This window comes from Montipora foliosa, chromosome 12 (genome assembly GCF_036669935.1).
Source record: "Montipora foliosa isolate CH-2021 chromosome 12, ASM3666993v2, whole genome shotgun sequence".
NCBI lineage: Eukaryota > Metazoa > Cnidaria > Anthozoa > Scleractinia > Acroporidae > Montipora > Montipora foliosa.
The window spans coordinates 14,192,236-14,207,235 of NC_090880.1; the positions used below are offsets into that span (position 1 = coordinate 14,192,236).

A 15,000-nucleotide genomic window follows, 5' to 3' on the forward strand; every position below is an offset into this window, starting at 1 on the left:
ACATTTGTGTATGATAGGTTTGACACAAAGGAAAATAACATTTCAACCAAGCATATACATGTAACATGTAGAAGTGAACCACAACAATAATAATAATTATTATTTTATACATAATTATAAACGTAAAACAGCTTAAGCATCCCTAGCAAAGTAAACATGTAGATAGTAACTTTAACTTCCGGAGAGATCCTGGAAAATTTTACTTCAGGCTATCAGCTATAATCAGTGTACTGTTGTAATCTAGGTACCATTAAGCTAATTTATCTGAAAAGTGCTAAACCATCATGTAGCAAGAAATAAATAATTATAGTTGGTGTAATAAAATGCCTAATCAAATCTTCAGTTGATAAAACAATTTCTGGTATACTCGCTCTTGTTCTTCTATTGAGCACTCTGATTCTACATCTGCTGAAATCAAGTATACATACATACACACACATACATATTGATCCTTTTAATTTTTAGGCTTTTATTTAATGATAATGCCTTCCATCATGACTGGCGTTCATGCCTAAAAACCACTTCTATTGTTTATACAAATATATATTTTTAAAGTTTTGGTTGGTCAAGAAATCATTTCATAATCTGCAGGTAAATACTGATGGACACAGAAAAAAGGAGTTGTTTAACTACAGAAAATGCTTTACTTGTGTGCAGTTGGGTACCTGTCTAAGAAAGACAATTATAGAACCCTAAGAAGACCTCACCTAGCAGCCCAGACATATCAGTTTCAATATATTTTCAAAGATTTTCTTATAAATGAAAAATAAATTCAAGCAAGGCACCAGCTAACTGAAATCCCTCTAAACCATACAAGATACCAACTTACCAATGTTATGGTTGTTCTTGTGATATGACCCCAGTATTCCATTATATCTTTCGAAGGAGAAACACCAAAAAGAGTAAACTGGTCCATAGTCTCTGATGCAGTCCACAAGATGACAACTTAAGTGCATGTTTGGAGTACAAAACTCTGGTCCATACAATTTCTCAAAATGCTTACAAAATTCAATTATCTTTGCCTCTGCTGCCAAACACTGTTCCACTGTTAAGGACCGACGACAAATTAGGCGACAGGCAATTACAAAACACACCCAAGCATCATAATGCTCTTGGGGCAATAGGCCCTTTAATGCAAACAATGAATAGTAAATAACCCAGTTCTTCCACTGGTCTGCTGTAAATCCACTAAATCCTGAAGCAATCTTAGAAGGAATCCTTCCAATTTCTGGTGGTGGAACAATAGCATCAACTCTTCTTTGCAGCAAGTCCAAGTGTTTATCAGTGAGCAATTCCTTTTCTTTCCAAACCTTTAGGGTAGTTTTTGCTAATCCAAGGAAAAGGTTGTGCATAGGATCAATAATGACAAAACGTACAGCATCATAGTACGGCAACTGTAGAAGAACAGAGTATTTTGCGCCAGTTTTGCGCACATGAGTGCTTATTTCTGTTTGGCACCTGGCATATCTAACAGCCTCTGCATGTGCCCGGTGAACCTCATTCGTTCTTTTCTCCCATGATCTTGTATCAAAACCAGAAAAATCTGGTTTTGATCCGAAAGTGGTTCGTGGAAATGTCTTGAAGCACTTGTTACAACCTGAGAAACAAAAACAAACAACAACACAAAACCTTGATTATTTGGATGTACCCTCTTTCCTTAATTGAAGAACCTTGCAAGTTCATACTTGCTCAGTTCACCATGAGCCTATATGTAAAGTGTAAGTTGTTTATGAACAAAATTCATTGCATTGACAGTTTTTGTGTGAGGAAATGTTTTCTGCAAGGAATATTATTCCTGTAGAACTAAATTGTTATTTTATAAACTACATGTATTATTATTCCAAAATACTCTTGAATTCAGCTGAATTAACACTAAAGAAAAAAGGGTGTGAGAGATCTAAATACATGTACATGTAAGTTGGGAACATATTCTCTACTGTCACATAGATAATTCAAGTCTCACAAAAAAGGTACTACCAAAAAGTCACAATTAGATAACTTACAAAACAAATTCAATGACACCCATTCTTAAAAATTAATGTCCAATTAGAACTGTAATATTACAAGTACCTTTTGCTGCTGAATGGCCAGCAAATCCCCCACATTTCCTTGTAGCTGGCACGTCACAACACAAAGCCAGGAGTGCAACTCGAAGCTTCAACATGCCTCCTGGTAGACATGAATCCTCAATAATCACACCATCCCAAAAGTCTATAAGTTCATCGACAAGTGGTTTCAGGAATGAATTGATGTCACCCTTTGGCTCTTTGGGACCCGGGATAATTCCCACGAGTATAACATTCTCTGGCTTAAACCTCTCCTCTCTCGGAAGATTCAACAGCACTAAATAAATAACACCACAACTGTGATTTGTGTGTTTGTACGGCTGGAACCAGTCAACATTCAGCATGACACCAAGATTTGCTGCTGTAGAGAAAAAATTTTCTCCATCAGAATCCAAGAACTCCTTCCAGACTTTTCCATCAAAGACATCTGCCATGGCATCCCCTGTTGGCCTTTTATTTCTCCAAGATTCACAGCTTTCAATAAAACCAGGTCTTGTTATCAGTGACCTTAGAGAATCAGTTAATCTCTTATAACAATACAGATTCTTCAGATGTAAAAATAAGGAACCATTCTTTGAACGCATTTGCTTCATTAAGAAAGCACCACACGGTTTCCTCCTGTTTCTCTGAGGATGGTTTGGAAATCGAACATGATCACATTTCTTGGAAACATGCCGTCCATTCCTTCTTCTGATAACACACTCGTCTGCTTTATACAAGGTGCAGCACTTTGGACATGCAACATATTTTTCAAAGTCATCTCCTCCAATTCCAATAAAAGACTTGGCCAAGTAAAGTGTCTGTGGTAAACTTTGGGCAAATTGAACGAGGATATCAACCTTAGTTACCTTTCCAATCAATGTCAGGAAAAGACGCAGGAATTTTAGAAGCATTAGGATCCCATTGTCTGAAACTTTATAGAGAGTTTGCCAAAGGAAAAGAAATAAAATAAGGACTCTTGATTCTGATGAAACTCGTTTGTCACTCTGTGGAAATGAGTCACAAAATTGGTCATCTTCACAGTATTCAAAACTCTCAGGTCCATCATTATCACCATCACCATCACCATCTTCTTGATTGGAGTCCTATGAAAATAAAGTATAGGCTTATTTTTAATCGATAAAAGCTAAACAAGTCCTTAGTGAGTATACAGGTGCTCCTGGGTGTTTTGTGTAAAAATAGAAGATTTCATTTGATTTGGACAACACCAGCATAACATAAATTTTTACAGTTCATAGTTACCTTAGTATTATCACAACCACTAGTACAAAATGTTTCAGCTTCTGGCTCATCACAGTCACTGAAGAAAATCTGATCTTCATCATCAAAAAGATGAGATGATTCCTCCTGATCACTGTAGCTATCAACACAATCCACTTCATTGTGTAGTGGTTCTTTAGTCAGTTCTTCAGGTGAAATTGATCCTGAGGTATATTCAGTTTCAACAGCAAGTTGCAAGGAATCACATTTTGTAGTATCATTTAATCCCAGATTCCGATGCTCATAAAATGTCTTCCTGGCAACACGCTTATTACAGTGGTCACAAAAAACGTAGTCTTCAGGTTCACCTAAAAAAAATGTACCATGCATTATTAATTACTATGTATAATTGACAATATACAAGTAGATTGTCTGTGTATTAGCAATATACAATCATTGACATCAAAGTGACTGATGTCAAATGGTTGCATACATGTATTGATCCCAGTTGATTTAATAATATAACAGGGATCCATATTCATTTTTTATTGAAGTCGTCAGCCAGGCAAGTACGTCTTATGAAGTACTTGCCTGGACAAATTTTGGGTTGCCCAGGCAAAAAATACAGACGTATAGGAAATGGTCGATAACATTACTTGTAACTTGAGCATTCATGTTTTATTTTACAATCTCGTCAGAAATTACAAATTTTGACTCTAGAGTATGGTTATTTGCACCGTGGGAACCCGATTTACAGTGGTCCATATCTGCCATGGCAAAATGTACTTGAATGCAGCTTACAAAGTTACCATTCAAAGAACCAAAGTTTGGACGTTCTTGTCTAGTGTCTTCCTTTCATATGCTATCAACATTTTGTTTTTGCTGTTTGTAAGCAGCAAGTTCTGCTCCACTTGTTTTCCTTCTTGCCGGAGGTGGCAAAATACCTTGTAACTATCAGCTGAGACCACAAGTCACCCTTTGCTCTTTTCTAAACGACTTACTACAGTGCAGACCAGAAATATGCGTCCTACGCAGACGCAAAACGCACGCGCGTTTTTTGCGCACACACGTTTTGAAATGCGCGTTTTTTTCTTTTGTTATGCAAACTCGTATCGTAGATGTGATGTTCATTGTTCCACGAAACAATAGACAGACGATAAAATGAATATTTAATTTCTGTGATCAACTTACCAGAACATTTGAATTGAAGAGCGGTGTCAACTGATCATTGTGAGTTTTCGAAACGAACCTACAAAGTTTTACCTGTAAATTCTTTCGACATTCACTGAATGAAAAATAATAAAACTCTGTTGTCATCCTGCAGCTGACCACTGATATTTAAGTTATTTTGACCTTTCTGTTGCCGAAACTGCAGTTTGGATCGTGGTCATAGAAAATGCCAGACAACGGAGAAAATAATTATGTAGACGTAGCTTCTGACCTTTCCGCCAATTCTTCGCAATAAAAGTGCTTTGCCGAAAATTTGTCGAGCTTAAGAATTTCGGGAAAAAAATAAAACAGCGCTACTGAGGAGTTTTTGTAACATCCCAAGTTTTTCGCGAACGTCAAATACTGAGAATGGCGCCACAGAAGTCGTCATGAGATAACTGCTTTGAGGCATTTGGTTCCAGGCTCTCAAACAAAAGAAGACGACATTAGGGCCGGTGTTTTTTGTCACACAGGGTTTCACTCCGTATGCTTCCAGCCAACCCCGCGTTAATTCTCCTCCGTAAAGCTTAACTAAAGAAAGAAATTGGTGCAGAAGATATCTTAAAGGGGAGATTTTTCAACTCCAAGCGCATTCCAATGAATCTTGCTGAAGTAATACAGCTTCAATTCGCAAAAGGACACAATGCCGAGACGCCTCTTGAATGTCACGCACGCATTACAAAAATTATTTTGAAATATTCGAGAAAGTACCGGTATTACAGATGGCGTAAGTAAGTTTTGTTTGCGAATGAATGTACTCCTTATTTCGTTGATTTTACTGCATTTCACTCCGCCGTTCATCCAAGTCTTGCTCTTAGCGATATTTGTTGTTGATCGACTAACTTTACTGACCGTCGATTTCTGTTGGCAAAACCAATGTCTTTCAAATTGAAAATAGTCCTGTTTTACGTTTTAATCACAGGAAAATATTTATTCCCCTCATTATGTCATGTGTTGATGCAGCGAGAAGTGAAAGTAATTTTCAAATGTCTGAAATTAAATGTGAAGCGGAAGCGAGTGCATTGTTGACTCGAATTTCACTTGGAAGCACGCGTTATTTGAAATCAAACACTTCAATGTTGACATAGCCATTGTCTTGCACTGAAACTAACAATAAAACTTAAACAACGAAAAGACAATGGGCCAACTCATACATACTAACTATCTTTGATGAATGCGCATTTTTGATGCGCATGTTACAAACGCAGACGCGTGTGCGCAATTTTCGTATGCTCGTTTCGCACGCGTTTTTTGGGACGCATATTTCTGGTCTGCACTGTAACAACCATGCCAGCAGTGAGCTACATGAAAATTGAGCCTGCGATTTTTTCATGGAAAATACCGCAGGGTCAAAGATGGCGCTGTCACAGCGTTTTGTTTTCCCTCGTGTCATCTGTTCCCCCGAACACTGAGCACTAGAGCTGTGTTTTTCCCCTTCGCCATAACGATAAATATAATAACAGAATATGAATACAGAAAGTATCCTAAACATGCATACAAGCTAACCTTAGGTCTAATTAGGCCTAATTAGGCCTAAACAAAAGTTTTAGGCCTAAGGCTAACTTTTATGCATGTTTAGGATACTTTCTGTATTCATATTCTGCTGTCATATTTATCGTTATGGTGAAGGGGGAACACATAGCACTGGTGCTCAGTGTTCGAGGGAACACAAAACGCTGTAACAGCGACCAAACTTGAGATTTCATTGCTCATGCTGAGAAAAGCTGCATGTTTATTCCTTATTTTCTGGAATTTTCCATTGAATGAAAAGCGGTCAGAACGAAAGTACATTCTATATTATAACATTTGATGGCGCACTCATGAAAAGACATTTATTAAAACATCACTTGTCCAACGGACGACCGTTGGAGTTCTTATATTCGTCCGGACAGGTTTTAGTCGTCTGGGACGACCTGACGACTGTTAATGTGGATCCCTGATATAATAATAAAAATAACAATAATAATAATATGATAATGAATTAATAAGCTAGGAGATTAAAGCCAATCAGAAACAGCAAAATATTTTGGATAAATAAAAATATTTGGTATATACCACACAAGTAAATACCGTAGTGCTTTTCATGCGGGCAGATTAGCTAGCTCAGAAGTGATTAGCCAAGTATTATTCACCTCCAAGAAGCCCAGTGGTGCGAGCTTTTTAAATTCCGAGCATTTAACAAAAATAAAGTAATTTTTGGTCTCCTAGTTATTCAGCTTGTGTGGTATATACTAAAACAAATACAGTAGAATCCCAATTATTCAAACCCTTGGTTTGTTGAACCTCCATATTATTCAAACTGAAAAAGATTTGCCTTCCCCAGTCAAACACCCTCGTCCTCACTACATCACTTGAACCTGACACACACGTGGGGAAGGGGGGAGTCGAGGCCAGAAAAGAATTTTCCGGGGGGTCAAATTTGGAAGATTTGGTGCTGGTGGGGGGAGGGGTTGTTGGTCCAAAAGAAATTATCTCCAGGTTTGTGTTCTCTAAAGGTTGGCATCTCTGCGATTTTGGGTATAATATGCCCCTTTCCACAGGGAAATTTTTCGGTAACAAAGCACACATCCGCCTACTGTACGTCTTCCAAAGACAAACGTGTTATGATCAAACGAGGCGATGCGGAGTTGACGGATAATTCTACAGCTTTTCTTAATTTTTCTATTCACATGACTTCAGATACACTTACCAACAACAGTCTTCAATTTTTCGCACGGCAGGTGATCATAATACGCGGTCTTCCCGAAGTTTCGGCCACAGCTCTCACATGTTTTCCTTGTCGCCATGTTTGATTGCAACTCCCGGTTATCCCGGATAGATCACTTTGTGACCAGGCAAAAAAAAGATCGCTTGTTGTAATTGGCTAGAGAAACAATAGGTATTGTCCTTTTGACCAATAATGAAGCTGCATGATCAACGCCGCGCCTTCTTCGAATCGTGTCCATTTCACACTTGCATTGGCGCTGAGTAGTTTAGTTGGATCTACGGCGTATTTCTGGCTTATTTTCTGAATTGTGACAAGTCTACCTTTTATATCCACTGTACCTTATAAGGTGGTTCTGGCGTCGAAATAGGTAAGTTACAAATCCTTTATTCGTTCTACTAAATTTGCGATGTATTCACCCGAAGTCATCGTTGACAGTTGAATTGATCAAGCTGAATATATCGATCGCCTGCTTGTTTTTGAATTCCCATACTGTATCTAGAATTGATCGTTCTTCAAGTGGTTAAAGGCTAACTTTGAACGGTTTGAACTTAAAGCTTCGACGGAGAAGAATGAAATGCAAAGTTGTTCCCGTGCTTTGTGAGCTTTTGTCAGTTGTTAAAGTATGATTTCCCATGCCGGTTTTGTGTTACAGTCATCTTAACTTTACGAGTTAGGAAATGCTGTCCACGTAATAACCACAGTTGCTCGGAACTGTACATGAAGTATATCTTTTGGACGATTTAGTGTGTAGTTTTTATGTTCTGACTGTTTCTAATAAATGTCGCCATGCATGGAGGAGTTAACGCTCATAGTTGCATCAGGGAATCATTAGGGCAAGATGGCGGGAAAATCAAAGATTTGTATTAGAATTTAAAGCCTTTTACTTCTTCCTGAATTCATATATTTTAGATTGCTCTCCTTGAAAATAGTAACTTACGAGTTCAAAGAAACAATACACTAAATCTGGAATCCAAAGATTTCTGTGATCAGTTTTTAGAAAACCTTGATTTTCCCATACATTTTCTTTAATTCGACAGTATCAAAATTACAGAAAATGTATGGAAAAATTGACTTTTTCAAGAACTGATCACAGACTTAAGGGACTTTGTCTTCTTGTTGTTTAATTATGCAAAATATAAATCTTTCTTTGTGGATTCTTTACACAGTCAAGAGATGGCCCAACCAGGTTCATTTTTTGGACACAATAGAAGATCTGGCTTTGGAAGGGAAAGAAGCAGTAGTTCAACTACAAGCTCAGCAAGTGCATCTAGGAGTGACACTCCCCCAAGTAGAGCTGGAAATATTGTCATATCGTCATCTGAAGTAGGAAAGATATTTGATGCAATAAACTCACTATCCAATAAGATGAGTACGCAAGAAGAAATGTTAAAAAAACTGACAACTGCAATGGAAGATTTGGAAGATGAAGTGCAAGAACTTAAAGTTAATGAGAAATCTCTGCTTGAAAAAATTGAAGTGTTTCATGATCGTGAGGTGGTTGAAGATGGATCAAAAATTCCGCCAGAAGTTTCAGTAAGTGCATACTAGAGCAATTCCTTCCCGTAACACACCTTGAAGTGAATTAAGACAGTCTCCTGATTATTTTGTACATTTGAAACTAAGATATAATTATTGCCTGTTATACATGTAACAGTATGGTAAACCATAGTGCCAGCTTGCAAAATACTATAGTATATTTTGACTTGAGCACTTCTCCTAAAAGTTATTTTCAAGTTTTTTTCTGTAATATATATGGATTTTTGATTATAAATTTGAAACAAAGAAAAATAAAATTTAAACTGTGGATTAAATTTAAGCACAACATGTGCAATTTAGATTTGCTATATCCACAGTTTTTCAGGTAATGCTCAACTTATGGTTAACAGGCTCATATTCATGTCTATTGTTTTTTCCTACAGCTAGCTGAAAAAATCTGCTTTGGTATAGTTTCTTAACTTTACATCCAGTTCTTGAGGAGATAATTTTACAAGTGGCTGTCTTTCATTCTTCAAGTCCTGAATCAATGTCTGTCATTTTTGGAGATGTTTGTGTTTGTTTCCAATCCATAAACTCAGCAACATCAAAGGCACAAACCTCTTAGCCATTGTTTATGTCCATTTTGGTTAGCTTCTCGGAAATGTCATACTCAATACTAAAGAAAGCAAAAGTGAAGTGGGATGGGAAGGAATAACTTCCTACTGCAAAGGCAGGTGTTGTCATAATAACACAAATACTGTAGGTTACTGATTGGTTGATAATAACCACACAAAATTTATTCAAGTACAACAAGAATTGCATTAACTGGGAGAAGGAAATTGCTTGTTTATTTAATTGCGAGAATAGACATCAGGTAAAATTGATTAGAAAACAATACAGAAAATAAGCCTGGTGGCCTGTGTTAGTAATTTGATACAAAAATGGGACTACAGTGTACCTCCAGGCGAGTACTTTCTCTGATCTATTTTTAATTTTTCTCCAGCCATGTACACTTCTTCTAGATATTGTTCTAAAATTTCCTTTTCACACCATAAGATGATGACACGATTGCATAATGGTAGACTCCTGTATTAGCTTAGAAGCAAAATTCTAAGATTAATGGAATAGGAATGTTGCAAGCTAGCTACTAGGTCTCCAGCTGAGAAGGCAGACTAAAAGAGCTAGTTCTCATCAGTTGGAGACTCTTTGTTTGTCGCTAAGAGTGTGAGGCTTGTTATGTTTGTCAGGTTTATTTTAACGACAGGTGTTATTGATTATGGCTGTTAGAGTCAGTATGTATATACCGTAAATGCTCGAATTAGCGCCCAGCTTCAAATAAGCGCCCCGCTTCGAATTAGCGCCCCTCCTAAGGTTCAAAATTTGTAATAAGCGCCCCCCTTCAAATAAGCGCTCCCCCCCCCTCCCCCCTCCCCCCCCCATCCCCCAAGAAAAAATGAGTTTTGGTACTCGGTACGATATACATGTACGAGACGTATACGGTCTATACGGTTCTTTTAATGAAATGGGACATTGTTAAATCAGATAGTATAGACAGTAATGTCCTTTCAAAGTCGCACGGGTTTGCTTCTCATTTCTTTGGTAGAAATATCCATGTGAGCACATAGCTGCTTCACTTTATTAAGTTCCTCGTAAAACTTTGCTCCCAATCGCCGGCTTCTTGTTACTGCCTCAAAAGTTCCTGGAATTACGAGGCCATTTTCAAGTTTCCTGCTTCCAGTGACTTCAACTACCACCTGATTATCCTCATGAGAAATTGATAAACAAAATAAGCGCCCCCCTCTCGTCTTAGAAAATTAAATAAGCGCCCCGGGCGCTAATTCGAGCATTTACGGTATGTAACTTGATACCACATCTTTATTATTAGTATTGCGGTTGTATTTTAGTAGAGTATGGTTTGGTACAAACAAAAAATCCCACTTTGTTCACTTTAGGCAGATGTACATCTTCTTCACAACAACTTGTCATTAGACAGACAATACAAGCCAGAAGAAAGGTATGTTTCTTTTCCTGTGCTGTGATTATCCAAAAATAGTTGAACTGTTATAATGTAACTTAAGGGGACTTGCTACAGTTTTCAGATATAGTCCTTCCTAAATCCAGTGTTGGAAATAACAGTCGGTCATCGGACATTGTCCGAACAAATTTTGAAAATGTCCGGCCAATTTCACATTATGATCGGACAAGATGGCCGAACATGTCACCAGCACATCTTGAGTTCTCTTCTTCAAGGTGCTGTCAGTCAATAAAATAATTATGTCCGGTCCAATTCATCAATTGTCCGACCAAAAGGAAGATTTGAAAGGACATATGTCCTCTGAAGAGAGTTATACAGATAGTAACTATTATCCTTGATTATTGTTTTACTCTCCTCATTCAATAAGTTTTAATAACCAATAACCAATTATTGGTTTGACATTTCTAGTGCTCTCTCACCACACAACATGTCTGTGCGACACCATCTGGAAGAGCAGATAGCTAATGAAGATAAGGGATATGCCATTAAGACAGTCAAGCGTAAGTCTGATCATGAAAAATAATATGGTATCTATTGTTGACTGGCATGTGGTTAAGAGACTGTACAATAATGGGCCCTTGTCTCACAGTGGCCAGTTGATTTTTTTTACAGCTGCAGATGAAATCTTTGGTGATTTTCTTTAGCTCAGCCAAAAGCAGCTGAGCTACCATTGCTTCAGTCTCTTGTTCTGAACAGTTATCAGAAAAAGTGACTCATTTTTCATAACAATGGCAAACATCTTCCAAATTTGGTCAACAGTTGCTGGTTATGAACAATTACAAGGCTAATTAAGTAAAGTACGATCGTCCTGGTGAGTGCAGTCCTGAGAAGGACTGTTTGGATCTGTCTAAGGTCTGTACGCGCAAAATACACGCACTGGGATTTTCTGTTTGCCCTAGAGCAAAAGTTAGGTGCCAGGGGCCACTGGAGTCTGCTAAAGCAATTAGCAAGGGGATTTTCCAATAGGCTTTTTGCATGACTTGATCATGTGATGAATTTGAGGAAACACTAAAAGTAGCACGCTTGCATGGTAATATCAAAATATTCAAAACTGTCATGAAAAATATTTCCTTAACACTTTGACACCCTAACTGGCCTATTTTACTCTGTCTAATGCCAGACAATTTGCACTACACGCTACTTAGGACAACTTGCCGATTTGTCCTCAAACTTACCGATTTGTCCTCAAACTCCCATGGCCTGCTCCCGTCTGGCCTTGTAGCTCAGTCGGTAGAGCAAAGGTGAACTAATCCGAAGGTCGTGGGTTCGATTCCCATTCGGGTCAGAGATTTTTCTCTGTCCTTGGGTGTTGCATAGGAAGTTCCTGATGCTGTGGATCAGCGAAGGTTCTTCATCCATCACATGCACACAGTAGCGATGGCCTCATTTGAGTTCTTTCCATATATATGCATACACACGCTACTTAGGACAACACGCACTTGCACCCAGACAATTTTATTCATCAATGGGGAACCCCTGGGAGTCAATGGGTTAAGGGCCCACTGACGTATTTTTTGGGGTGCGTTGCTAAGGATGTAATGGTTAAGCAATTTGAGAGAATTTGGCATAATTTTTGTCAGTTTCCAACTTTTCTAAGTCAATGACCCTAAATATGACGTCCGCCCATGGTCACGTGACCAATAAAAGAAAAGTCTAAATTTGTCTCCGTGCTACGCAGTTTGGGTATTTAATTGATGGTTTGATAATTTGTATTTGTTTTTGCATCCAGCCAAGCATGGTTTTCTTTTTATTTTGAAAAATGTTCTTTTTAAAGACATAAACGATACTGAAATACCCATAACTTTTTTTAAAAAGATTCTTGTAAAAAATCAATGCTTAGCTATATTCTGTATTTGGGGGTGAAACGTGCCATGTAAAAAAATTTAATTCAATATAAAACCGCCGCAAATTTAGCTTTTTTCTCAAACCGGAAGTCAGTTTCTTTGCGCATGCACAGTTGATCTGAGAAGGAGCGTGAGGAAGGGCAAGGAAAAACCTTCGATGGAAACAACAGTTTGTGTAGTGACTTTTGCTTGTGGTGGGTTTTCTTGTCAGTTCATGATATGATGACGTCAGTTACCGGAAGTAACATTTCACTTCCTTAGCAACGCGCGAAAAAATCCGTCTGTGAGCCCTTAATCACTCACTAAAAAAACTGTCCCCATTAAGCATTTCAGGGCTGAAATCTCCTTTTAATTCATAACATGCAATTTTAGCCTTTAAATGCGTAAGGGAAAAGATTAAAGACAGTTTAAAATTTTTAAAATTTACAAGGATTTGTATGAAACACCATGCATGCATGACTGGATGGCAAAAGTTGTTTGTCTCATACAAAATAATGCTTCTAACTTTCAGTGGCCGTTGCAATCGCTCCTTTTGAGATATTCGGCTAAAAATTCTCAGGTTACCTAATTTTAATATGCTCTTTCAGCTTGGGCTAACAATTTTTTTCAAAAATGAACTGTTTTCGTATTTACCAAAAGTTGATCAAGTGATCAGGTCAAGCAAAAAGCCTATTTGAAACATTTGGAGAAATATTTTGAATGAATAATATTTTAATTGGCAGCCTTTCATACAACTCAACTCTGGCAATTAACTACTGCAAAATTGTGTGCAATGGTGTTGTCATTTTGTGGTACTTAAGGTTACTTTACTTTAATAATTTCACATAGCAAGATAAATACAAAAGAGCTTTCAGCATGCATGGGCCCCAAGGTGAATCATATGCAAGTGTGGTAAGGTGTTCAGGTTAAACTGCAGATACACCTTAATAAACCATATATCAATAATTTAAAGGTTATTGAACTGGCTTTTTTTGTAACCCAACACTTTTCTTAAGTTGAATGATCATACAAATATAGATACTCTTTCAGCTAAAAGTCAATGAATTTGTTCAATTGACCTAAAATTTCTTAGAACTTTGTTGCTAAAAGGAATTTTTGTATGAGCATCCAAAAGAATTAAACAAATCAATAAATGAAATTCAAAAAAGTTAATTGCTTTGAATTGTACCTTTGGTAAGGTGATTCGGGCACTCGCATTAAAAAAATCATTAAAAAGATGACAGTGCAATATATTTTTTTTAAATCTTGGTCTGTTATGTAACATAGCAGTTCACTAAGCTTAATTTGATACAGGGTTTTAGGTTTCTACAGGTTAACTGAAACACACTACACCACTTGCATGTGAAACACCCTTGAAGGTATCTGGTAACCTTAAGTTCTTTGCAGATACTCGAAAACCTTAAAAAGCTGTACATACATGCATGCAGCTGACTGAAACTATGGATGAAGCTGGTCTGATTTTATATTATAATTAAAATGACACTCTTCACTTTTATTTGCAGGTGCCATTGTTAGGTACTACGAAACAAAAAGAAAGCTTTATCTACAGTCACTTCCTGAAAACCAGCAAAAAACGAAACAGACAAGAAAGGACAACAAAGTTCGTTCAAGAAGGAAAAGGGTATGTTGACTTGAACTTCTTTAATTTTTTCTGCCACTGTATGTGTAAAAAGCATCAACTAATAATAGTTATTTACAGTGACAAATTACAGTTAATAGTAGTTTTGACTTCAAAATGACCAAGTGCATCACTCATAAGCCTCTACAGAATATTTAATTGCAGGCTTAACTGTCTTAACAGCTGAAAGTTACTGTTTTAGTTGCAGCCTAGTTGGCCAGAACAGAAACTGTGACAGTTGTTTCCTTTGTCAAACTTAGTGTAGGTTTCAATATATATTTTTATCACCACGTAACCATTTTATAGCATTTTATGTTAAATGTCATTGGGCAATAGTTTTTAATGTCATATTTTTTTTATGTAACCGGGATCCTTTTTTTAATTTATGTATTTTTTAATAGTTTTATGTCAACAGGCAATAGCTTTTTGAGCAATCGAGTCTATATATATATATATATATATATATAGATGTATTATTGTATAGTGTCTCCAAGTAGTGTGTAAACACTAGAACAAATTGACACTTACTCACTCAGCAAAATATTTCACCCTAATAAATTCATTTTAGAGATTTTTCCTGCAATTATTACTGGATTTAAGACTTTAGGATAAAACCAAATCCTAGTACTGTACATGGCATATATATAGCCTGACTTAAATGTCAATTTTAAAATCTCTTTCAGCTTTTCAGTGCACGAGTTAAAGTGGCGAGGGGCCAAGAGAAGGAGTTGATGCAGGAACTCAGCTATGACTTTGTGAGTGACGAGGAAGATGGACCAGAGGGAAATTGGATCATAAGGTCACCAAGATGGAGGTCCCCAAGGGCCAATGACTTGATGAGCCGT

The 15,000-nt window shown here is 37.2% G+C and overlaps 3 protein-coding genes across 3 annotated transcripts in view; 1 reads left to right on the forward strand and 2 right to left on the reverse strand.

The window, feature by feature from the left end:
• The window catches only part of LOC137979061 (uncharacterized), an 8,848-nt gene extending 1,576 nt beyond the window's left edge, over nt 1–7,272 (reverse strand). The window contains exons 1-4 of the mRNA XM_068826228.1: nt 7,165–7,272; nt 3,309–3,634; nt 2,071–3,151; nt 830–1,597 (exon numbers count right to left, since the gene is read on the reverse strand). Of these exons, the coding sequence (XP_068682329.1) occupies nt 830–1,597; nt 2,071–3,151; nt 3,309–3,634; nt 7,165–7,261 (2,272 nt within the window). The 5' untranslated portion in view covers nt 7,262–7,272. The remainder of the gene's footprint in view (nt 1–829; nt 1,598–2,070; nt 3,152–3,308; nt 3,635–7,164) is intronic.
• The window catches only part of LOC137980184 (uncharacterized), a 39,116-nt gene that overhangs the window by 17,854 nt on the left and 6,262 nt on the right, over nt 1–15,000 (reverse strand). The gene's annotated exons all lie outside the window — the stretch shown is intronic.
• The window catches only part of LOC137979344 (uncharacterized), an 8,342-nt gene continuing 768 nt past the window's right edge, over nt 7,427–15,000 (forward strand). Inside the window, exons 1-6 of the mRNA XM_068826577.1 lie at nt 7,427–7,549; nt 8,349–8,715; nt 10,611–10,672; nt 11,102–11,193; nt 14,040–14,158; nt 14,839–15,000. The exon at nt 14,839–15,000 is cut by the window's right edge and continues 768 nt beyond it. Of these exons, the coding sequence (XP_068682678.1) occupies nt 8,356–8,715; nt 10,611–10,672; nt 11,102–11,193; nt 14,040–14,158; nt 14,839–15,000 (795 nt within the window). The 5' untranslated portion in view covers nt 7,427–7,549; nt 8,349–8,355. The remainder of the gene's footprint in view (nt 7,550–8,348; nt 8,716–10,610; nt 10,673–11,101; nt 11,194–14,039; nt 14,159–14,838) is intronic.